General features: G+C 39.1%; 2 protein-coding genes across 6 annotated transcripts in view; one reads left to right on the top strand and one right to left on the bottom strand.

Moving 5' to 3' along the window:
- Nucleotides 1–13,209, bottom strand: part of LOC106959038 (protein phosphatase 1 regulatory subunit 37) — a 37,689-nt gene extending 24,480 nt beyond the window's left edge. The window contains exons 1-4 of one of the 3 annotated variants that reach the window (XM_015051301.1): nt 13,152–13,209; nt 11,885–12,015; nt 11,247–11,347; nt 615–660 (exon numbers count right to left, since the gene is read on the bottom strand). In XM_015051301.1, coding sequence (XP_014906787.1) covers nt 615–660; nt 11,247–11,347; nt 11,885–12,015; nt 13,152–13,156 — 283 coding nt within the window. In that variant the 5' untranslated portion in view covers nt 13,157–13,209. Of the gene's footprint in view, nt 1–614; nt 661–11,246; nt 11,348–11,884; nt 12,168–13,151 lie in introns of those variants that run through there. The other 2 variants (XM_015051299.1, XM_015051300.1) reach the window with 2 other exon arrangements.
- Nucleotides 13,210–13,512: 303 nt separating this feature from the next.
- vrk1 (VRK serine/threonine kinase 1) lies at nt 13,513–22,518 on the top strand. Of its 3 annotated transcripts, none has more exons than XM_015051309.1 (13): nt 13,513–13,621; nt 15,018–15,196; nt 15,334–15,389; nt 16,926–16,995; nt 17,578–17,665; nt 18,007–18,115; nt 18,712–18,804; nt 19,628–19,760; nt 20,176–20,296; nt 20,388–20,446; nt 20,678–20,847; nt 21,581–21,671; nt 22,214–22,518. In XM_015051309.1, the coding sequence occupies exons 2-13, from the start codon at nt 15,037–15,039 to the stop codon at nt 22,354–22,356; spliced, it is 1,293 nt and encodes a 430-aa protein (XP_014906795.1). In that variant the 5' UTR covers nt 13,513–13,621; nt 15,018–15,036; the 3' UTR covers nt 22,357–22,518. The 3 variants fall into 3 exon arrangements, with proteins under 3 accessions (XP_014906795.1, XP_014906796.1, XP_014906794.1); XM_015051310.1 differs by lacking the exon at nt 13,513–13,621 and adding an exon at nt 13,933–14,001; XM_015051308.1 differs by lacking the exon at nt 13,513–13,621 and adding an exon at nt 14,032–14,409.
- Nucleotides 22,519–23,048: the final 530 nt, after the last annotated feature.

The raw sequence follows: 23,048 nt of genomic DNA, 5'->3' as shown, positions 1-23,048 counted from the left end.
CACAGTATGGCACAGTCTAAAGAAAAATCCTGATTGCAAAACACAGTTGGACCAATCCTTAATGAAACAACCAATAAAAAACCCAAAATACAGAACTATGAGGGGGTCAACATGATCTTTAAACAAAAAAAACAAAAAAACAAAACAAGTAAATGATGAATAATAAAACATAGAAATAAACCAAGTTTAAACGGAATAAAACCCAAAACAGACTGTAAACATCCAACCCAAGAAAAAACATAACAAAACCAGACACAGAAATCACAAACCGTGACAAGAAAGGAGAATAATTAGAGCCCATGGAGTGCAGCACAGGCACCATTCTGTTCTTGCCTCCACGAGGAGCTTTACTGGTAAATTTCCAGTCATAATCCGACAACAAGCCATAAAAGTAAAGCAATCGTGTAGTTGTAACTGCATATGAGGCTTTGGTAATGGAGAACAAACTCCTTTTTTTCATTTTTTTTCTTTTTTATTTTTTTAATTTTTTTTTTTTTTTTTTTTACATTTACATTTTTGTTCAAACATGTGAAACATTTTTAAAAGCAGTGAGTCTGTTGTCAATGTGACATAAAGTCATATTTAATGAAGACAGAGTGAGGCGGTCATCTTACCTTTGAGATCCAGACATTCAACGCTGCCTCCTCCACACACACCCTGCTGAGAGAGACGGGGAGAGGTGTGAGGAAGAGCTGTGAACACACATGATACACACACACACACACACACACACACACACACACACACAGAAATGCTCCGTGCTCTCTTTCTGCACGGCCTTTTCCATCCACCGTGGCGGTTTGATCAGGGAGGCGCATTGGACGCCGGAGCATGAATTATGAATTTCACACAGTTTACTGCCGCCGTCGATGCTGGTGACACGGCGTCCTAATTAACCAGTGTATAATAATTAGAAACAGCTGGTCATCAGTTGATGTGTTCATTTGCTGGAGCCAGTGTTCCACATACATCTAATTTGACTGCATCAATCACCGGAGGTGGCAGATTTGTGCGGTGGTGGAAAACACGCTGCTTTATTTTATTTATTTTTTTTTTTCTTTTACTGACAAGCAAAACAGGGTGACTGAGATCTTTAAAAAGCCTGTTTTACATAAAGAAGAGCTTGTAAGATCATGTCGTATGTGTATGTTGCAACTGGATGTGGATTTTTATAGCTGTAAGCTTGCAAATGGACGTAGAGATTGTAGCTTTAAATAAAGATCGATTCTGTAAATGTAGCTCTAAGGTGATTTCTGAAGTCATCTTTAAAAAGTCTGAACGTCACTTTGTGGAAGCTCCAGTAAGGCTCCACCAGGGGGCCCCATTAGTGTGCAAATTGCACTAATTGCTTTTTTTTTTTTTTTTTTTTTTTTTAAATTACAGAGTTTTTGCAGAATATTTTTACAAATTTATGAATTAAAAGCTATCCTGCGTCTGTTTCTTGGACAGGTCAGATTAAAAACTGTGAAGTGGCCTTGTTACCCCCTTAAGCCCCAGATTTTTGACAGTTTCTCCCCTCTGGATACGTCACTGGATTATTCGCAACATGTTTTCCGTACATTCCCGATTACAAGTCCCTGTTCGTAAGGACGCAGCAAGTATAAAAGGAGTTGGAGGACAAAAGGATGGCAGCAGCAATGTTCTCCTGTTGAAATTAGACTGATCAATAGGACATAAACTGTTCTGTCTGTGTGTGTGTAATTGGTTGACGTGCCTGAGTTTACCATGAAATGATCAAGATGCACACACACACACACACACACACACACACTCACAAGCGGAGTGCATGCACGAGCCGCTTCAACTGCGACAGTTGGTGAAATTACTGATAAAAATATAACAAGGGGATTTGTGAGGCAGGCTCGACAGTATTTACAATGTGCTTTTATTTAGAATGATTTTCTTCCATTTAAATTCTATAATAAAAATTTTAGGGGATTCCACCCCTCCTCCATCGCTGCTGTGATTTTTGTCAAGGCAACAATGACTGATCAAAGTACGAGGAAAGCAGTTCTGGGGAGGGGATACGTTTTCCGACTGTTCATGGAAAAAAAAACATTTTTTTTTAAGGAAAGCCTCGTTATCCTTTCATCGCATCCTTCACGATCATATCTATGTTTTTTTTTACGTTGTTTATTTATTTGTATAGTTTTGTATGTATTATTTCAAAACAGGCTAATAATGTCACTGTGATTACAGTTTTAACAATAAATCTGGTTAATTTTAATAAAGGCAATTTGAATATAATACTTATCAATAATTAACAAAATAGGAGAAATGATCTGAAAGTAACAAAAATGTCATATTATTATTATTATTATTATTATTATTATTATTATTATTATTATTATTAAGGATATTTATTTATTTTACCAAGCAAATTTCATTGCAACATGCATTGTAAAAAAAAAAAAAAAAAAAAAAAAAGAAGCAAAAAGCAGGAAATGATCTGATCTTTTGATTCATTATTTAACTTATTTATGTTTGTTTTGTGTATAAACTGGAGGCTGGTGTAACATATGCAGCAGTCTCTCGCAGCAGATTGGAGGATTCATTCTCTCCCTCTGCTGTCGTCGTCTTTTGACTTTAAAAGGGCAAAGCGAGTTTGTCTTGTTCCTATGCCGTATAACAAAACTGCAGAGTTTAAACTGTTTTTGAGAAAAGACCACGACAACAGTCTGAAACAAAAAAAAAAATTACAAACGTTTTGACCTGAAAAACTAATTACGTTACATATATTTTAACACATTTCATTATAAGAATAAAAGATTTTGACTTTACATCTTTTTTTTTTCATTTTTGCATTTGAAACTTTTTTTTTTTCCTGCACAAAATCAATAAATCTGAAATACTGTTCATATAATAATAAATCAATCAATTAAATAATCAAATCAGGCTAAGATGTAAAACATATTTATGAAGGGTACACATATTTTAAAATATTAATTTTGAGGATTTTTTTGTTCTAAAATACAAAAAAATATATATATATTTTTTTTATTTTAATTTTTTTACCGTATTTATTTTTTTCCCAGACATGAAAATGTTTTGCAGTTCAACTTTTTAAATATGTACAAAAAATATAAAGAGTGTCCTTTTTTTTCCTGCTTCATACAAAGACTAAAAAAAATGTTAAAATGAACTTCCTGTGGTAGCAGCCTCCTGTAGGTGGCGCTCTAGGCCACTGCCTTTCCGTCGGACTGTTTTGAGCATATGTGAGATCTGCTCTATGGAGTCTGTTCGAAATAAGTTCCTCTTTAGGGAAGGTCTCTCACTTATAACGACACATAAAACTTCTTTTTTGTTTTTACTGAAGAAACTCAACGGAGGTGAAAATCCTGCTGCGGTGATAATATCCATCATATTTGTCTTATTTTGTTATATTATCACCTTGTTCAGTTGTGGGATTCCAGCATGAAGCTTCTTAAGAGAAATGTTGCCATTCTGACATAATCCCTGCCCTGATTTTCTAATTCATTAGTTAATCCACACTTTTTTTTTTTTTTTTTAGAAGTCACCATGTCCAGCTTGGGAAGAAGTTGTATTGATCACAAATCCAACAGACAGTAAGAAGGTGAACTTCGTCTCACACACAGTGAAACATCTTCCTTCCCACAACGAGCAGGCGGTGGCTGTTTCTCATCTTAATGAATTTCTGAACTTGTTCGTTCATTCCCTCTTTGCTGCCGAAAAAAAAAAAAAAAACAAGGCGTTGGCTGCCAAAGCAATTGATGTGTCAGGACGGAGGAAGGACAAAATGGAGTGATAAAGGCGTTCACACACATTTCTCCACAAAGAGGAAAAAAGAAAAAGAATCTGGATTCCAAACTCCGCTGCCACAGAAATCCTCTCTGGTGCCTCCACTCTGCCTCTCCGGACGGCTTTGTGCTAAAAAATGTCTGAGTTCACCAGTTTTCTCTTTTCTGTTTCTTTAATTAACTGACAGGCACCATAAATAACTGATATATATTTATATGTTTCAGTGTATGACAGCTCTTCGGGGTTAAAAATCAGGCCCACACTGTTCCTTTCAGCATCTTTTCTGCACTGAAGGATAAATAATTTAAAACAACACAACCTTTTATCTCGCGCTCTTTGAAGGCGGCAAATTAAAAATGTAAATTGGGACCTAATTAATATGCAAATGTATTCATTTGCTGTTAACAATTAGCAATTAAAGCTGCAGTGTCTAGAAAGAGCTCAGACAAAATTAGTAACTTCATTTATCATTAAAAAAAAGAGAGAGAGATCTAAAAGCAAACATAAAATTGTAATTGACTTTCAGAGCGTTTCCTTCTGTCTCCAGCTTTGTTCGTCCACCGTGTTTTTCTCATGTGTGATGGTGTGCGTTTAGCGACTTAATTAAAGCCACTTTGTGTCAAAGATACCGTCCCCTTAAATGGCTGATGTCAGGAATAATGTACACATCCAAGGATGAGGCAAGCACTCAAAGTGGAGCTGTGTGTGTATGCTTGCGTGTGTGTGTGAGATGTTTGAGCTGAATTTCAGATTCACTTCTGCAGTTTTCACGCTCTCCGATGAAATCAGACCCGATGCTTCAGTGTACACCATGTTTAATGGAGAAAAGAGAACGCGGCGGGGATGATCGGCACATTTCTGGTTAGGAATGGAAATTATCCCAACAACGGGTTCGATCTGGATTCGACACGAAGAAGACTTGAGAACAAGCCTCCTCAGAAACTGTGGCTCTGGAACATTCAGAGGGATCCAGGCTGGAGGTTTTCAATCGCAAACGTGTTTCTTTGAGTTTGGAATGTGAAACAGGAATCTTTAAGCCACCAAATAATTACAATTTAAAGATATTGACAAGAAGAACTCTCTACAATCCTTTTTGTGACTACAAATGAAAACATTTTTAACAACAAATTACATTTAGAAAAGCAAAATAAAAAGAGAAATGGTAACATCTTAGCTGCTCCATCCTGATCTGGTTTATTTAACCTTCAACAGTAACATCAGTAAATAAACCAACACCTATCTATAGCTTTTCTTCTTCTGCGCTACTTTAGTAGTTCTTCTTCGATGTACGTCTGATTTTTTGTGAAAAAATTGTTAAGAACGGATGAGGGAAGATTAATTTTTGAGGCTGAAAAATATCCAGAAATATCTGATGTTAAATCTAGTCATCATAATGACAACAGCAAAAATTATATTTCCTGGCATTTGACTTATCACAAGTCAGGGGACTTTCTGCATGGACAGTGCATGTTCCCTCTAGGTACTCCAGGTTCCTCCCACTGTCCAAAAAGATGGCTGTGATTAACTGGTCTATCCAAATTGTCCTTGGATGTGATTTTGTGAGTGTATGGTTGTGTCTCTGTGTTGCCATGTGATGGACTGGAAGCTATTCAGAGTGTACCCTGCCTCTGCCGCAATGACTGCTGGAGGTAGACACCAGCACTCCTGCAGCCCTGCATGGACAAGCAGGTAGAGAATGGATGGATGGTATACTATGCTACCTGCTGGAGTAACTGCATTAGACTACATTTCACAAAAATAGCTATCTGTGTTGAGCAGTTCATTCAAAATCTGGTTGGTGCAACAGGGAAACGTCAAACCCACTCACCCCATTACTTAATCTTTAGAAAATTCACCAACTTGGGATGATTCTTTCTAACCACACCCCCAAGGTATACACAACGACTGCTGGATTGCACCTTTGGTGGTGTGCAGCCTCTTATAATGCTGATAAAATACTAACAGCGTTTCTTTCTGAAAGGAAAAGGAAATTCTGCAGAACGTGTCGAGGTCAGAGAAAGAGCTCAGGGACGATACCTGAGGCCAGGAAGAGCCTATTCTGTTTGAAGTGCAGCAGAATCATGAGTGCCTTCACACTCAAATGAGGTTCCCCAAATTTGTCTTGATCTGAACAAACATGGGTTACGGAGAGGAAGGGGTGGTCTTAATTTGGTGTAATGACACAGGTACAAATATATTGGCAGGGCTCTTTCAGAGTGCACATTTCATGCTAATGCATTCTGAAACATCTTTCTCTTTTTGTGCCATTCTGCATGCGACCATTTTTTATTTTTAGTGACATCATGATGAGACTAAAAGATCCCTTTTTTTTATGTCTGAAAGGATTTACTCTGGAATAAAAATTGGACAGCTGACTATAAAATCCATCTCCATTCGGTGACTTTAAATCTGCAACCGGGTGATTAGCAGATCATTTCCATGAGCTGACAGATGTGTTTTTGTTAAAATGTGGTCATTGTGGTGCCGAAGCCTCTCCACTCACCGAGTCCAGGCCTGTAATATTATCCTACTTACAAAAGCTCTCATATTCCACTCAGTCAGGCGTGGAAATTAAATTCGCCCTAATAGTGCCCCACCAATAGTGCATCACACATGCCTTTTACTTTAACTGCAACTGTTCCCAATTCAATTAGGCGCAGAGCATGTAAAGTAGAGTCTTTTACACATAGACGAGGTTTTATCCTTTTTTTCTCCCCCCCCAGTTCAGCACGCTGGTTCCCAGATGGCGTTTAGGGAAATTGTGTGACACTGGAACGGCTGCGGAGGTTGTGTGTTTTAAATAAAGCACGGCTGTGAATGCGCGCGGCCTGCGGTGATGCTCATCCCGACCTGAACTCCCTGCTTCTCCTTCAGCCATGATCGTCGTTTCAAATGTGCCACTAAGTGCCCCGTTATCGCCGCCTTGGCCTGTAATGAGAGGAGCGACATATGTCCGGTCCTCCTGCTGCTTCCTGATAACACGGATACCGGGAACTCTCCTCCACCTCCTCCTCCTCCTCCCTCCACCTCTCCGGGCTTTTATTTTGCTGCTAACAACCAGCCAGGAAAATAGTGCAGCACTTACTTAGTGACATTTACCTCGACTATTCCACACGAGGGAGGGGTGCCGCAATAACAATCAGCATGCATTTAATTTAAAAGGAAAAAACTCCAGCCTTTGGAATCACAGAGGCAGAAGGGGGTTGAGGGGGGCAGTGTGAGGGGAGATGCTTTCTGTGTGTGTTTGTGTGTGAGAAGACTTCCGCAGTGCAACATTAATGCTAATCAACAGAGCTGAGAAAGCAGCGGTGGTCTGTAAAAACAGATTTTCTCTTGTCTTTTCATTTCTGGAGGGATTCTCGTTCTTTTCCCTCCCCCAACCCTCCGATCCTTCGTCCTCAGAGGGATTTATCCCAGGAAAATACAATTTCAGGGAATTGAATTTGACCCTGATTTAAAGGCAGACATCTACTCATAAATATAGTGTGGTCTTTTTTTTTTTTTTTTTTAACCATTGGCAGTGGGATAAATAATGAAAGTTAAGTTGTGGTAATTGATTCCTCCTCAGTCCACTCAACTGAATAATCTGCAAGGGAAACAAGCACTAAGCTGTTCATTAGAAGATTTGCCAACATGCAACTAATTCTAAGCTTATTCTCCAAACATCATGGAAAGAATACAAACTCACACTTAAAGCTTCCTAATCTGGAATCCGTTTGTAACTGCGGGTTGGAAGATACTTCTCAGGAAGCATGTTGAAATTAAAACTGTGAGTCAGCCTGTCGGTTTGACTCGAGTTAATGGGAAACAGCTGATTGTTTTGTTTTTATTGTTTATAATTCACTGAATTACTAAACAGAGCGCCGTTTAGTAAACTTTTCAGTGTATTGCATTTACTGAAGTGTTAGCTAGCAACATGAATTGGGAGTATTTTTCTGCAGCGATAATCTTTGTCATTCATTTCTGGGGGTAAAATTACATCTTTCGCCAGCTTGATCTAAATAATGTTTAATATCCATTGTTTCCCTGGACCAATCTGAAAATATTTCTGAATATGCCCGAATAACAGGAGTAAAAAATTAGACTTCGTGTTCAAAAGATGGACCAGAGGGTTGTCTGGCATTTAACTTGTATCAGATCTCCAAGGGTCCTGATAGTTCTCATCCAAAAGTAATGAATCCCTGGACATCGCCATGCAACATGCACAAAGCAGCCCCAGAGGCAGAGCGAGCGTTAAGTGTCCGGTGCCAGAACAACAACATGCCCAATTCTTGGTGGAAGAAGGGCTCTGTGAGCAAATTTTAAGAGTAGATATTGTAGATTTGGATTGTTTTGGCACAAACAGAGCTAAAAACACAAACAGTCTTCAAATCCCCCATCTGTTCCATATTGAAAAACTCTTTGTCCCAATCTTCCATTCCAGATAGGTGACTACCGTTGGGAAATTATCATAACTGTGATAAGCAATGCAGCCATGACTGCTTTTAGTCCAGCTCAACATGCTCACCAAAGAGGCTTTACAGACGGGGTAAAAGAAAAGAGAAAGTGTATCAGTGACAAACTGAGGTAAACGTGTTTTTTTTTTTTTTGCTTGTCCTTTTTGTCCAGCACCAGTTCAAAATTGCGCGTTTTTAAAAAGAAAGGAAACAATACTCCAACTGATGCATCGTTTAGCATCAAACATTAATCTGTGGGAGAGAATATTTTATCTTGACTAATGATCTGCAACAAAATAGCAAAACATTCAAAGAACTGACCACGGCATATTGTTCTTCTGATGACAAACTATCTCTAAAGTGAGCTTGATTTGATTTTTTACAGACAGGTCAGGCCTATAGGACTGAGGGTTTCAGATACATTTTACAATTTAATATATTTTTAAAGCTTTAATTTGCAGTGGTGGATGGATGGATTATTGTGATTATTACAAGGAACCCATGTATTCATTTTTCTTCTCTAACTTTTCAGCATCTTGGCTTCCATCGGTTGAACCCATCAGCATCCTTTATACCGATAAGTTTTATTACAAATGTGCAAAATGGGAATTCGCTAACTTTTTCTATGAGACTTTGGAGAAGTTCCTGTTTTCAGAAGTGATCTGGAGTTATTGCAGAAACTCTGACCTTTACTGTTGTAATTGAAGCAGCTCCTGAAGTGTTTAAAACATTCCTCCATTAAGCTCCTTCTTCATTCAGAAGCCGTCGTTTAGAGCCGGTTTGATCGGCCTAATTACTTTTTTAATCACAGAGACCGGCACTCGAGTTCACACAGTGAAATCAGAGTCAAAGCGGGGCGGCCTCCACCCCCGCTGGCTCTAACCTAATATTGTTTACCACTCTTATAAAGATGTCACCAGCAGCAGCAGCACTGTTTTATCCACTTACAGCATTTCAAAGAAGTGCAGAGGACCTCGTGGGTTCTTAAAAAGCTTTAAATAGTCTTCAGCGCTGATCCTCAGGGGGATCGCCGCACGCCTTAAAAGACCTAATTTAATAAATTTGCTCTTTAGGCGTTCTTCTTTTCGATTTGCATCGTCTTATTACAGATTCATTCACATGCAGCCTTTTTTTTTAGGTCTAAATATCTCCCCTCTAAGTGAATGTTTAAACATATACATATTTTTACTGTTTCAGGAAGACCACCTACATTTGTTTTCAGAGCAGCAGGGTTCATTAGCACCTCGGCCTCTGTATGCCTAATGTTAGCATGGCTACGTCTCTAATTTCTCACAAATAATTCCCCTTGATCTTCAGCTAAATTTATGCAGCACTGGAGAGGTGGAGAGCAGCGATTTAACATGGTAGGTTAGAATAAAGCGAATATGTACATAAAATGAATAATAAATGGCAAAGAATGTCTCAAGAAACTGGAGGGGAAAAGAGAGTGTTGCGTATGTGAATAAAGAATAAAGAGAGAGAGTGAAACTAAGTTTACACAAGCAAAAAAAAAAAAATAAATCTCCTGCACACTATGGAAACTGGAAACTATGGCATTTGGGATCCCACATTCTGAGATTAATTAAATCTTCGTCTGGTATAAATCAACAAACTTCAAGTGATGGAGATGATAAAAAGACTGAAACCGCAAATTCTTCTTGTTTGTCAAATGAAAGGACATTTTAAAGTTTCTTTAAAAACTCCTTTAGAAATGTTATTTTTGCCCAGGAACCTAATCACTCCACTTTTTCATGAAACAACCGTGATCTTAAAAGGACTCTACACATCCATCGTCTCCGGCTTATCTAAGGTCAACAGTTTGGATAAACTCAGACATGAGTAACACTCGTTAGCTTCCTGTAGCAGATCCAAATGTGTTCAAACCAGGAGGAATTCAAACTCTCTGCAGCCATTTCTGAACCTTCATCACATTTTCCAAATGTCTATTCCACGCATTGATTTTCTGTATTTAATATTATTGTAAAGATGCCTCTATTGGTTTCCATAAGAAAACAAACAACAACAAAACAATTAGATAGCTGCAGCTAAAACACTGCTCTCAGAATCCTGACCAACACAAGCAAAACAGACTGTAATACATATTTTTAATATCTTTTTTTTTTGTTTTTCAACACACAAACATACTGATCTAAATGGAGTAAACTTACTAAATTAATTTTTTTTAAATAAAAAAAATAAGGTTTTATATTGTTTAGTCTCAAGAAACCGATTTTTCACATTATGAAAAGGTTTTTACACTAATCTGACTCAGGCTGCTAGAACCAAATCATTTACATTATGCAACAACATATATTCATACTCGACTTGCCTGTAAAGTGTTGCTCTACCTCTGTGAGTCTTGAAATCCTTTTAGTTTTAATCAGAGCTGTAGCCTACATTTGGCTGTGACAGGCTTGACTTGTGCTGGGTTATGGTGGTCATATTGATTTGTTTTTGGAGAACTGTAATGCCGTTGCATGTTGCAGTTATTTTATGTGCAGAGTTGCTGATGCTGCTTGGAAGCAAATGCACATTTTCGTTAAGCCAATATTTCACTCCGAAGCTTTTGTCTCTGACAATGAGCATCAAAAGTCGCCACATGGTGAAGGATGTTGAGCTTCATGGCTACCGTCACGCCATTGAATATTATCAAATGTCAATAAGACCATGTTGTGGAAGACACATATGAGCTTCTGGAGCTTTTACACATTTACAAGACAGTGACCAGGTTTTTCTTCCTTGGTTACTTTTGTCTTAAAAACAGTTTTATCTTAAAAGAATGTCTGTCGACCTGGGTATTGTATAAATCTGTATGTTCCATTCAGCAAATTGACAAAACTAATTTTTTGATAGGGATGCTCACTATGATGGGGATGAGTGAATCAATGCATTTGATTGGCAGTGTCTGGTTGGTACTCTCCCTTTTAAATCTTATTTAAACACTGAGGATGGAATTAGCTTTTGTTGCATGGGCTTTACATTGGGGCTCATTTTGAATGCTCACAGTTTCACTAATGCAAACATTTACACAAAAGACATTATGCAACACACCTGGAGTTGCTGGAGGATGGTCTCTCTGGGTTGGACCTGGTGTTTACTGCAGCTCTGCTGATAAGCTCCAATTACATCCATTAGGGTGATACAGCTATCATCTAAAACAATAAAACAGTACTTTTTTTATATTTCTAAAGTCATCTAAAATAACTCAAATAAGCTGAAAAGAAACATTTATAGGTAAAATACTGGTACAAAGTTCAACTTAAGTGAAAACCTCAATGTTTTCACTCTCCACTGGGGTTCCACAGATCTAAATGCTTGGGCCTTGTTTTTTTTTTTTTTGGTAAATTACGTTCTTCCACTTAAATTGCTTCACATGTCACTGTTATAAAAACCAATGTGTGCATATTTCCTACTAGATCAAATCATGGCTTCATCTTGCAAATTCAAATTTGGTCTTTCAAAGAAATTCACATATGCAGACAGATCACAGCTGATCAGTACTGTTTGTCTTATCTCATGGCTACTTCTCCCTCTTTGACCAGGGATCTTCACAGAACGATTGCCACACTTCATGGCTACCTTTTTAGTAAACTGAGTGTCCTTTAATTGCAACAAAGTACACAGTAATCATCTGTTCAGTCCTCCTGCAACTGTACTTCAACTAAATGTGCAGTCAAACAGCAGCTCACCTCTTCTGCCTGCATCCTCTGCAAAGCCGGACACTATCTGTTCATCAGGAGGGAACGACACATGTTTCCCCCTTTTCTTTCTCTTCTTCTGGTTTCTGTCTGGATTCTCTGTGCTGTCCTCACCACTATCACTGCAGCGCGTCATCACAGCAAGATGGGTAAAAAAAAAAAAAAGAAAAACGTGTAGTCAGTTTAGCTCAGTCAATGTACGAGACGAAGACATGGGAAAGGAAAGTGAAGTTTTCCTGATTTAAAAGAGGAAGGGGAACAAACAGGGGCCCACTTCCAGCTGCTCGCCCTGCTAGATGGCACCTGGAAACAATGCACTGAAGAACCAATATCTTATTCATGAGTTGTGCTCCAGGTTGCAGGTGATACTCAATATGTTTGTATCAAATGACACATTCAAAACACACAAGACTTGCAACATTTACATTGCTATTTAAATGAAGCATTCACAGCAACATTCGGGAGATGGGCTGCAAAGGTGAAGGATTTTCTTTTTCTCCATTTCATTATGAGAAAAGCATCACACATACTGATGTCTTTTGATTTTGCACAAAGAACAACACTGAACAAAAACTCCTCTGATCTCAGACTTGCATGCCATAATGGTAGCCATTTTTCATCTTTTACTGCTTCAGTAGTATCCTTGTGTTCTATTATTTATTTTAGACGGCACCAAATATTAAGGGAAACATGAACTAAAGAGGTTAATTTGAACAGGGAAAGGAATTTGAAAAAAATATGGTAATTTCAGAAAGAGGCCCAAGGCATCAGAATCACGTGATCTTTCAAATGAAGTAAATCCACAAAACATGTTAGTCTTTGTTATTTTATTTTAAAATGAACTTCATCTAAAATGTTTGACTGTCCCGTAAAATAACACGTTTTCAACTAAGCTTAAGCCGTCAGCTAAATGGATTCACGTTTGACTTTTGAATACTTACAGAGGATTATAACTAATGGCTGACTAGTTGACGAAAAAGTAGGCCATTCGGCTGCAATACTGGCCCCTTTACTATTCATAAACACTTTCTGTGAAGGCATGCACTAATTTACAAATTCCAACTTATTTAAAAAGTAAAAATAAATTGTATATTTCGACATTTTAGTTTAACTTTACGAACCTTCAAATCAATTTATAAATCGGTTTATTTTGTTGTTGTTTTCTTGGTTGGCAATTTGTCATTTTAGGTTGAAGAGTGCAGCTATGTTTTCTAAGTTTTATACAAATTGTATCTAAGCATCCTATCAATTAATTTACCACATGGAGTCGTTCTTCGTCGGTAGTACTGGTGCATAAGAAAGTGGTTTTGGTGTAGGACATGCCAGGCAGAATTATAGTTCAGTAACTTCAAGAAACGGGAAATTTTAAAGAAAAATAACCTTAATGTTTTAGTAGGTATTGCGGAAAATTAGTAAAATGTGCATTAGTTGTTGTAGGCTTTATTCGGTGAATCATTTATATAAATTACGTCTATATTAATTAAAACTCTTAAATAAAATGCGTCTTCGGTTCTTTCTGATGACTGAGGTGTATCTTTTGAGTCTGAATACAGATTTTCCGAGGTGCTTTTGTTTCCTGAATGCACCTTTACGTTCTGCCCGTTACGCGTAGTGTTGGACCAATAGAAAGCGTAAGCGCCGTGACACCGCTTCCTGAGCGGTAGTTTTGCTGCTTGTCTGTCTTCGAACAATTTTAGCCAACAATCATCTATAAAGAACACATCCAGGGTGTGTATTGTTATTTTAATCCTCGTCAATGGGTGACGTATACATAAGATTTATTATTTTTAAACGGATCAGATGTAGTGAGTCTGCGCAGTTAGCACGATGCTAACCGGTGTGTGTTTCGGTTTTATTTGTTTTCACTGCGGCTCACAGGTAGCATTAAAGCCATTGATCTGGTTACACAGAGGTTCATTTACACTATAAACAGAAACTGATGGCATGGTAGAGAAATAACATCCTTTAGTGCGTTTCAGGTTCGGCGTTCGACTCCTAAAGTTCTCGGAACTGTCTTAGTTTACGTGATGACATCACTTTTTATATCCGGGTTTGAGCATCACTTGTTCCCCAGTGTGGATATCTGTGCACCGAGTGGACGTGGTTTGGTTTGTACTCCATTGTAACGACTCATCAGCCGCGACTTCACCCAGATCTTCCGTTTAGAGCCATCAGCCAGAATGCCTGACTCCCAGTTCGACCGTGTGACTGAACATAAAGTTGTTTGGTCGCAGAGATACTGCGTACTGCCTCGTCTTCCTTCCAATGTTCCTCTCAGTTCTGCAGATTCATCATGGTTGAAAATTTGTGAATGGCATTGTTAAGATGACATCCAGTCATTGCATTAGTGATATACCTGTCAAGCTTAGGGCGGTTTTTTCTTTTCGTGATTTTGCACCAAAGTCGGTGCTAAAACCGGGAATTTGCTCCAGTTCTTCTCCGGTTTTCCACAACCAGAGCTCCATAAACATCCAATTAATCTGCCGTCCTCCATTTGCTTTATTTAGGATTTTTGTTTAAATTCACAGCTTCACCTTCACAAATTAAATTATATTGCTCTCCCCACTATCCATTCAAGCAAAAACCCTAACGTTACAAATTTATTAGTTTTTTTTTTTTTTGTTTTTTTTTATGCAACACTAATACTTTTTTTAACATTTTTCACTCACTTTGAAGGATGACTTAAATATTTTTTAACTTTTATTATTAATGATGTTTCAATGTTTTTTTTGTTTTTTTTTTTTCTTTTATTGAGTGAACCCTAACAGCAACTTGACGGTTCTGTTATTTGAATCAAGACGTGATTCAAATAACGTCTAACAACTAACATTACTTAGTTGGGCTAACTAATGTTAGCCCAACCATTAGTCATTTGTATTAGAATATAAATGTCACAATTTCTGATACCTTGTGTATCATTTTTGAAAGTATTTTCATGGACATGTACCAGTTTATCCATCAATAAAGCTATTAAGTTTCAGTTTCTGGGCAGAGCTGGCCAATCGGAGCACACAGAGCTTCCTTATATCAGTTTTTTAAAAGAAAAACTATCTAGTAGCAAGCTGCAGTCTGTGAGCCCAGCTATTGGAACTTCATTCTTTAAATCTGGAATTATCTCTTACAGCTCTGACCGTCCGTTTCCGATGCCTCCTAAAGCCAAGGCAGTGGGGAAAGGAAGAGCTCCTGCTAAGAGGAAGCTGGCAGAGGAGTTCCCACCTGGAGAAGTCCTGACAGATACTGGAAAGAAGTCCTGGAAGCTGGGAGCTCCAATCGGCAAGGGGGGCTTTGGTCTCTTATACCTGGGTAAGAACCCCCCAGCATCTACTTGCTTTTTATCTGAGCTTGTTTGATTTTAAACATGTAAATAGGATTGTATAAAAGGTATGTTTTTTTTTATACGAGTATTACCAACTCCTGACATTCACTCTGTTTTTCACCAGCTGATCAAAACTCTGACAAACCCGTTGGACCAGATGCTCCCTATGTCATCAAAGTGGTGAGACAGATTGCGGTTGCATTGTTCAGACGTCCCCAACCTTTTTTTATGACTTGAACACCTTCTGAGGTACTTCCTCTGAAACAGTAAAAAAAAACAAACAACTGAGACATAATTGGGTTGCTTTGTTTTCTGTTTGGAAAAATCTTGAATGAGGAGAAGTATATCTGTTATCTGGAGGGAGACCAGAAAAAACATTGTCACTTCAGCAGAAGTGATTTGTGGTAAAACCAGAGTGTCTGCCTCATTAACTGCAGCAGAGTGAAATCTATTGGAGGTGCATGATAAAATCGGCCCTGATTTCCTTAGTTTTGGGATATCGGTGATGAGCCGATACATGTGAAGTTGATCTTATCCATCGATCTTATTTAACTCGACAAAGGTCTAAAAATCAACCACTGTCCTCTAGTGCTCTGCTGTGAGAGACGTTTGACAGACAGACCTGCCCACCAAGTGATGTCTGCACATTTACGGTTAACAATAGTGACCCACTGTTGCCAACTCAGCGCCTTTCTCGCTGTATTGTCATCATTTCAGACAAAAAACATCAGTATTGACAAAAATACCTTAGGGTATTTCTGAACCTGCCAGTAAAATTTTATCCACGTAAAGAATAAAATAAAATAAACCAATAGAGGAAGGTTGGACTGATAGCTCAACTTCAAAATCAGGGGAAATTGTGTACTTTTCATATTGACAATGCATGTGGATGCCTGAATGTTAGCCCAACCATTAGTCATTTGTAGTTTATTATGAAAAAACCTCAGAACCATCATCCTCGCGTGTGGGCTTTAGATCCCTTACCATATGGCATTTGGTTGCTACATAAGCAGTTAAGTTTGGTTGCTGGTCAAAAATAAAACGATGTGTGTTTGACTTTCCTTGTGGTTGGACTTTGTCACAGATGGAAGGTGCAATTTCTTCCATATTGTCTTCATTTCAAACACTCCAGAACCTTCAGACAGAACTAGAGGAATTTGCTGCAAGTGAAAAGCAGCTTGCGTAGAGATTAGCAGCTCAGAGCCCAAAGCCAAGAGTTAAATGCCAGGGTGAGGATGAAGTACTGCTCCAAGTTTAGAAGTTCTAGTATCTTATGGTTTTGTTGATAAGTAGAGGAAGTGGGAGCAGCATCTGTCATGATTTGTACTCTTTAGAGAGAGCTGAACTAAAAGGGGAAATTTAGTTCTGTAATCTGGAAAAGTATGGAATTTCATTTGAGTGTTTTCCAGACTTTCCTCCATTGTTTAATTCTCCATCCATAAAACACAGATTAATATTTGGCAGTTTCATTACTTCCAAATGTATGAACTGAATCCTGCAGCCAGTTGGATATAAGATGAGTACATTTAAGGAATCCGTCCCCTCCGATACAAACTGTGGGTCCATTCAGCTCATACAGAAGTGTATCCCTGTGGCTTAAGTTGATTTTTCTCGTCACTAAAAATTTAATGAATTAGGACATCCTCCTTTTTTTTTTCTTTTTCTTTACTGGATAAATATGTGGACTTACTCCGGCGGTGGTGGTTGTGTCCGCAGGAGCCGAGTGAAAACGGACCTCTCTTCTCTGAGCTGCATTTTTACATGAGAGCTGCCAAGCCGGATCTCAGTGAGTCCCATCATCATCATCACCATCATCATTATCATCATCATCCATCAGCTCCCAGCCCTGTGATCAGAACACCGAGCATGTCTGCAGCAGGCCAAGCAAATAAAACAAAGGCAACTTTCTTAATTAAAACCAGTGTGTTGCTGCAGAGGGTTCCTCTGAGGGAGGGGAGGGCGGAGCTCTCCTGGCCCCCGGGCCACCGCTCTGCATTTTATATAATAACAATCCAAATGTCAATCTCCCCTGACAATTAACTGCTATATTACTAAGGAAGCAAAGGCTCATCTTTTATTCATGTGGGACTCTCACGTTGTTGGTAAATATTTGTCCCAGCAGCAGATTAGCTCCCAGCCACGCTGGACAAACACCCTTCACTCACACACACACACACACACACACACCCACTCACACACACACACACACACACACACACACACACACACACACACACACACACACACACACCTTACAACACACAGAACTGTAATCTCATGGCATTCCTACTCTAGTACATCGTAGTTTTCTTTGGAAGTTCGAGCAACCAGACCATCTCTAATTTAATTGTTTCCTCTTGTTGTGCAGTTCAGAACTGGTTGAAGGATCAGAAGCTGAAGCATCTGGGAGTTCCCAGGTACTGGGGCTCAGGTCTGCATAGCAAAGGGGACAAAAGGTGAGCTGAGGATCATTTTTATGTTTTATAATATGACTGTAATCCTCTTAGGTTACTTTTTGGGCTTGAATCTCAAATGCTTCTTTATAAAATAAGGATTTAACTTCTGTTGTGTTTGCTGAGGAAGCACATTCAATGCAACTAAACTTAGCCAAAGGTTTATGTATATGTATTAAAATGAAGCAGATCACAACAGATAAGCGGATACTGCTTATCTGATAAGCTTATGTTGAAATGTGATTGGATCACATTTCAACATTTCATGCATCAGTCTACTTGTTGCAAAAGGAAGAATTATGTTTCTGTTGGGTGTTTCATCCGTGCATCTGTTTTCTTTTCAGGTACCGCTTCATGGTGATCGACAGGCTCGGGACTGACCTGCAGAAGAAGTTTGAGGAATGTGGAAAGAAATTCCCTAGAAAACTGGTCCTGCAGCTCGGTCTTCGCCTGGTGGGTCACCAGTCATTCCAGTTTGTTCATTTTCCTTTTGCAGCTTCTACAGAAATCTGAATAAATGCCAAACATCTGAGGTATTTCCGAGAAACTACGCAGTTTTTATAAATTTGAAATTTGTAAAAGTTTTACGTTTTTATAGTTTTAATATATATATTTTTTTTTATAAATTATGAATTTAAATTATTTTTTTTATAAATTTGAAATTTATAAAAAGGATATTAAAAAATAACAGCAAAGCAGCTGTCAAACGTTATGACTGGAACGTCAAAATTAGGGATCATTGCTAGCAACATGGAGAACACAGAAAACACTGACAGCAAAATATACAGCTTGAAATTCAGATCAAAAAGGGAAGATTAACATGCTGAACGTGTAAGAAGGAAAACTCTTAGAACTGTAGCTTGGAGACCTAGCCAACCAGCACCCAAGGAGGAATTTAAAATGTAAAAGTCTCTGTGGTGGACCGAGTCAGCCTGTTATTCACCACTGTAGTGAATGTCAGCTTGTGAAGGAAATTCTAGTTCAACACACTAAAATCCAGGTTCATGCAGCTCTCATCATCTCCTCATCCTCCCTGTTTCTCTGTGCAGCTGGACACTCTGGAGTTCATCCACGAGCACGAGTACGTGCACGCCGACATCAAAGCATCAAACCTGCTTCTGAGCCACAAAGATCCCAACCAGGTCAGTACCAGTGAAACCAGCACGCTGCGGGTTCAAGATCAGAAATGTTCTTTGTTGTTGAGAATCAGTGTTTTCTGTGACCGCAGAGATGATTGTGTTTATGTGTGTGTTGTTTTCTTTTTTTATTGTTATACACTCAAACGGCTTCATTAGACTCAATTAAAGCCTGCAGAGCATGTGTGTGTGTGAGATTAAAAGGAAGCAGCTTTGAGATTTTTCCAGCAAACAAGGTGGGGGTGGGGGCAAATATTTAATTTGGAGATTAATAATGTATCAGTGGTGTTGTTATTAAAGAGCTATTTATAAATGACAATTTAAAAATCAGCCCTGTGGGATTTCAACATCATGTAGAGTGGCTGTTTTTAGATTTTTTTTAATGCTCTTAAAGCTCCTTTGTCTGAGCTGCAGGGTTTTCACACAGCTTCTTTATTAAAACCTAAACAGACTCGAAGTTTCTGATACCTGCTGATATTTATGTTAACCTCTGAAGAAGATGGAGTCATCTCTTCTTTCTGCTTATTTGCCATTTGTCTTAGTGAGCAATCTAACAGGTGTACCTAACAAAGAGGAAACCCTTGACCTCAATGTTAGGATTAATTTTAGCAGCTGCATGTTAGAGACGGGATTTGTGGAAATAAGCAAAAATGTTCCTGTCTCTGTTTCTTCCATTGTAAATTGACTCTTTTGTCCAACCTGTGCAGAGGAAACTGTGCAGCACTGTCCCATCATGCAACACACTAAGTCATCTTCAGCTTCTTCTTAACGTCTGACTGCACCCCCGAGCTTATGAGGTGTGTAAATGAACGTATGCGCCGTCTTGCAGGTTTACCTGGTCGACTACGGGCTGGCTTACAGGTACGCACCTGACGGCGTCCTCAAGGAGTACAAAGAAGACCCGAAGAAATGTCACGACGGAACCATCGAGTTCACCAGCATCGACGCCCACAAAGGAGCATGTAGGTCCAAATGACACAATCTGGTTGATCCAATGTTTTTAAATTAGCCTTTTCTTTCACCCGATAAAATGAAATTATTTCCCTGTTAATCTCGGCCAATCTTGGTAAGCAATCTGAACGGTGTTGTATGCTCAGTAGTGTTAATAAAATAAAAAACACAGTGCGCAGTGTTATTACTTTTATAGATCAGTGATGTGGTGAGTGAGGGGGTGATATGTCCAAGCCTGTGTGTGTTAAACTAGGAAGATTCTCTGGGATTAGATTAATATTGATCTCTTGATGGGAAAACAAAGTGAATAAGTGAATTTAAACAGTGTCTTATTATATCAGGCTGGACTTATCGTATTTCAGCTGTTCTTGGTGTGATTGAACTTGCTCTGTTTTTTTTTGTTTTTTTGTTTTTTGTGGGCTGCAGCTCCCTCCAGGCGCAGCGACCTGCAGATCCTCGGTTTCTGCATGGTCCAGTGGCTCTGTGGTCGGCTCCCCTGGGAGGACCGGCTGCAGGACCCGCTTTACGTCAGAGACTCCAAGATCAGGTGGGACTTGGGACAAAATCCGGACTGCAGCTGGGATCGCTTGGCTTTCTCCGAATATCCTAAAAATGCTTTAAATGTTTTCCCCTCCTAGGAGTCAGGAAGACATCTCTGATTTTCTGTCCAAGTGTTTTCCCCCTCAAGAAAAACCAGGTGAGAAGAAAACTGAAGGTTGGCTCTCTTTATTCCAACCAGGCGCTAAAATGCAACAACAGTTTTGGCTTTCTCCTCCTCTTTAAGGCAGAGACATTTGATCTTCTTCTTTCTTCTGCTTCCCTGAACTTCAGCCATCATAATAAAACAACATTCCTCTGAGCATGATAGACCTCAACCCGTTTATATGGCTGTATAATTGAAGCTGATGCAGGTGTGCTCATGTTCTAGATGAGCTCCAGAAGTTCATGGAGGAAGTGAAGTCTCTAGACTACAAAGACACGCCTCCGTACAAGAAGCTGCGGTCCATCCTGCAGAACGGGCTGAAGAGCATCCAGGCGAAAGATGACGGCCAGCTGGAGTTCACACATGTCAGCAGAGTGACAACACCTCCTGCCAAGGTCAGCACACACACACACACACACACATACGCATACACACATTCTGAGACTTTCAGAAATCGGTTCATGATCAGTTGGATAGCCGTTTGCATTTTAAATCAGTTCCTTGGAGTCACATAAAACTCATCCTGATCCAGTTTCTTTTTTTTCACCTTTTTTTTTATGCCTCTGCCATTGTTCTGCGCTCTTTGTTTCTTTGCCACGTTTGCTCTTTGTGTATATGGAAGATACCACCAGGGACCAGTGTTTCCAGCCAAAAGGTTGCCGGGTCTCTGCGCTGGTTATTGTATGTAATTATCCTGCCAATCTGTTCTCCTCAGCGGGCGCCACGTGGCCATCATTAGGCATCCAAATGCAGCAGTAGATAAAGGGGAGGAGGAGTGATGGAGAGAAACGGGTGGCGGGAGAAAGTCATCTTTCATAGACGTCAGTCTCTGACTGAGACTATCAGCGGTTCTTCTTTCAGCCCTCAACTGGAGATGCAGCTCTCAGCCTGGGTCATGATTCCTGTCACATTTATGTTCCCCTCTGAACTGTGAGACTTGAACTGGAGATGTTTCTGGTATTTTAATGGCCAGAAAAAAGAAGCACAGATTTGTAGCAGTGCAGTTACACAGGAGAAGATATACTGATTAACATTTTTCTTCAACAATGACAATTTTTACACAATAAAGTAAAAGAATAAGCTAAAGAACAGATCACATTTTCTTATTTTAATTTCTGACTTTAAAAGGTGACCAAGAGGAAGAAAGCGGCGGACAAAACGGGGGAGAACGATGCTGAAGGAAGTTCTGTCAAGAAAAGGAAGCCCTCAAAGGAAAAAGGTGAGATTCCAACAACGTACATGTAGGGCTGGCTGATATATCACGGTATAAGGTTGTCATATCGGTCGACATCGATAATTATTGACTAGTTTTTGTTTTAAATGTCTGAAATACAACCAAACTGATGACATGACTTTTTCTGTTTCAACCACAATTTCCTCTGAAGTTGTTTTACTCATTCTCTTGTTTAACATTTCATTGTTTTTATTATGAAGTTATGAAGCACAGTGGCAAAAACATGAAACTGCTGCTGTGCACGTTGCTCAACAGGTTGTTGCTAGGTAACCGAAGAGTGAGTGAGCTTGTTGATGCCACCAACCTTGCTTAACGTTTTGTGCAGCGAAAGCCTTTCCTCTGCCTACATCTCCCAGAATTCTGTTGGATTCTGGTTTGGAGTTCAGACATATTATCTGTTGATATTGCTCACGTATTTATCGTGATATGTATTGCTATTTATCTGCTACATGTATTGTTCGTGGCTTTTTACTGCAGGTTGAGTCAGTCCTGTTCAGTGAGTTATGGAGCTGATTTTCCTCTTGCAGAGGTCAATGGAAAGAAGGAAAGCTCCAAAGCTGCTCCCAGAGCTCGAAAGGGTGACAAGAAATCCAAACTGGTGGACATGGCAACCCAGACGTCGCCTGGACTTGCCCGGCAGACCAGAGGAAGAAAGAAAGTCGACTCCTGAATGTTCATGTGTTTCTACACTCCTCCTCCTCCTTTTTCTTTCTGTTTCTGCTGCTTCTTAAACATTGAACTGTTTTTTTTTATATGTAGTAATACTCTGAAAAATGTTTGCCTGTGCCTGAGTGACGCCAGAGTTGTTGAAATAAAGAGGAACTTAAACTAATATTTTTGTAATTTCAACCACTGCTACACTAATTTATCAGTTATTTTTCAATTTCTGACGGAATTTGTCTTTATAAGCAGCATAACTCGTTTTGTTGGAATTTCTGTGATATTTCACTGATTTTCTGCACATTGAAAGCTTTTATATTGCGCTCTGTTTAGCTCATTAACTGTAGTCGTGCACATTAAACAGCCTGGCGGTAAGAGCCCTGTTTGACACCCAAATCCTTGGAGGGTGTTATGTCCTGCAGAGGTGCTGATTAAAAATTAGAGATAAAATGCGGGACACTCTTCCTGTTTATTGGATTATTAGATGAAATGCTGGATGGCCCATGCAAAGACTTGGTCAGCCTCATCAGGACTTGATAAAATAACTCGGCTGATGGACATTTTTCTGAAGTTTATCCCAAAATCTGAAGTTGATCTTATTACAGCTGCATACATGCCCACTAATTCCCAGAAAGATTAGATGGATTGTTTTTAATTAATGATGAAAATATATATTCTTGATTTAAATGTTACAGTCCAGCT

The sequence above is a fragment of the Poecilia latipinna genome, unplaced genomic scaffold (genome assembly GCF_001443285.1).
Source record: "Poecilia latipinna isolate Pla-1442-1.1 unplaced genomic scaffold, P_latipinna-1.0 Scaffold1040, whole genome shotgun sequence".
In the NCBI taxonomy this organism is placed as follows: Eukaryota; Metazoa; Chordata; class Actinopteri; order Cyprinodontiformes; family Poeciliidae; genus Poecilia; species Poecilia latipinna.
The sequence above is the reverse complement of the archived record's forward strand: the minus strand, read 5'-3'. Positions and strand labels throughout refer to the sequence as shown.

Bases quoted from the DNA above. Each gene is read 5' to 3' on its own strand.
- vrk1 (XM_015051308.1), top strand. From the start codon at position 14,219: ATGACATCCAGTCATTGCATTAGTGATATACCTGTCAAGCTTAGGGCG. The intron at 17,666-18,006 runs GTGAGCTGAGGA...TTTTCTTTTCAG, and splicing joins CATAGCAAAGGGGACAAAAG to GTACCGCTTCATGGTGATCG. The intron at 20,848-21,580 runs GTCAGCACACAC...TGACTTTAAAAG, and splicing joins TGACAACACCTCCTGCCAAG to GTGACCAAGAGGAAGAAAGC.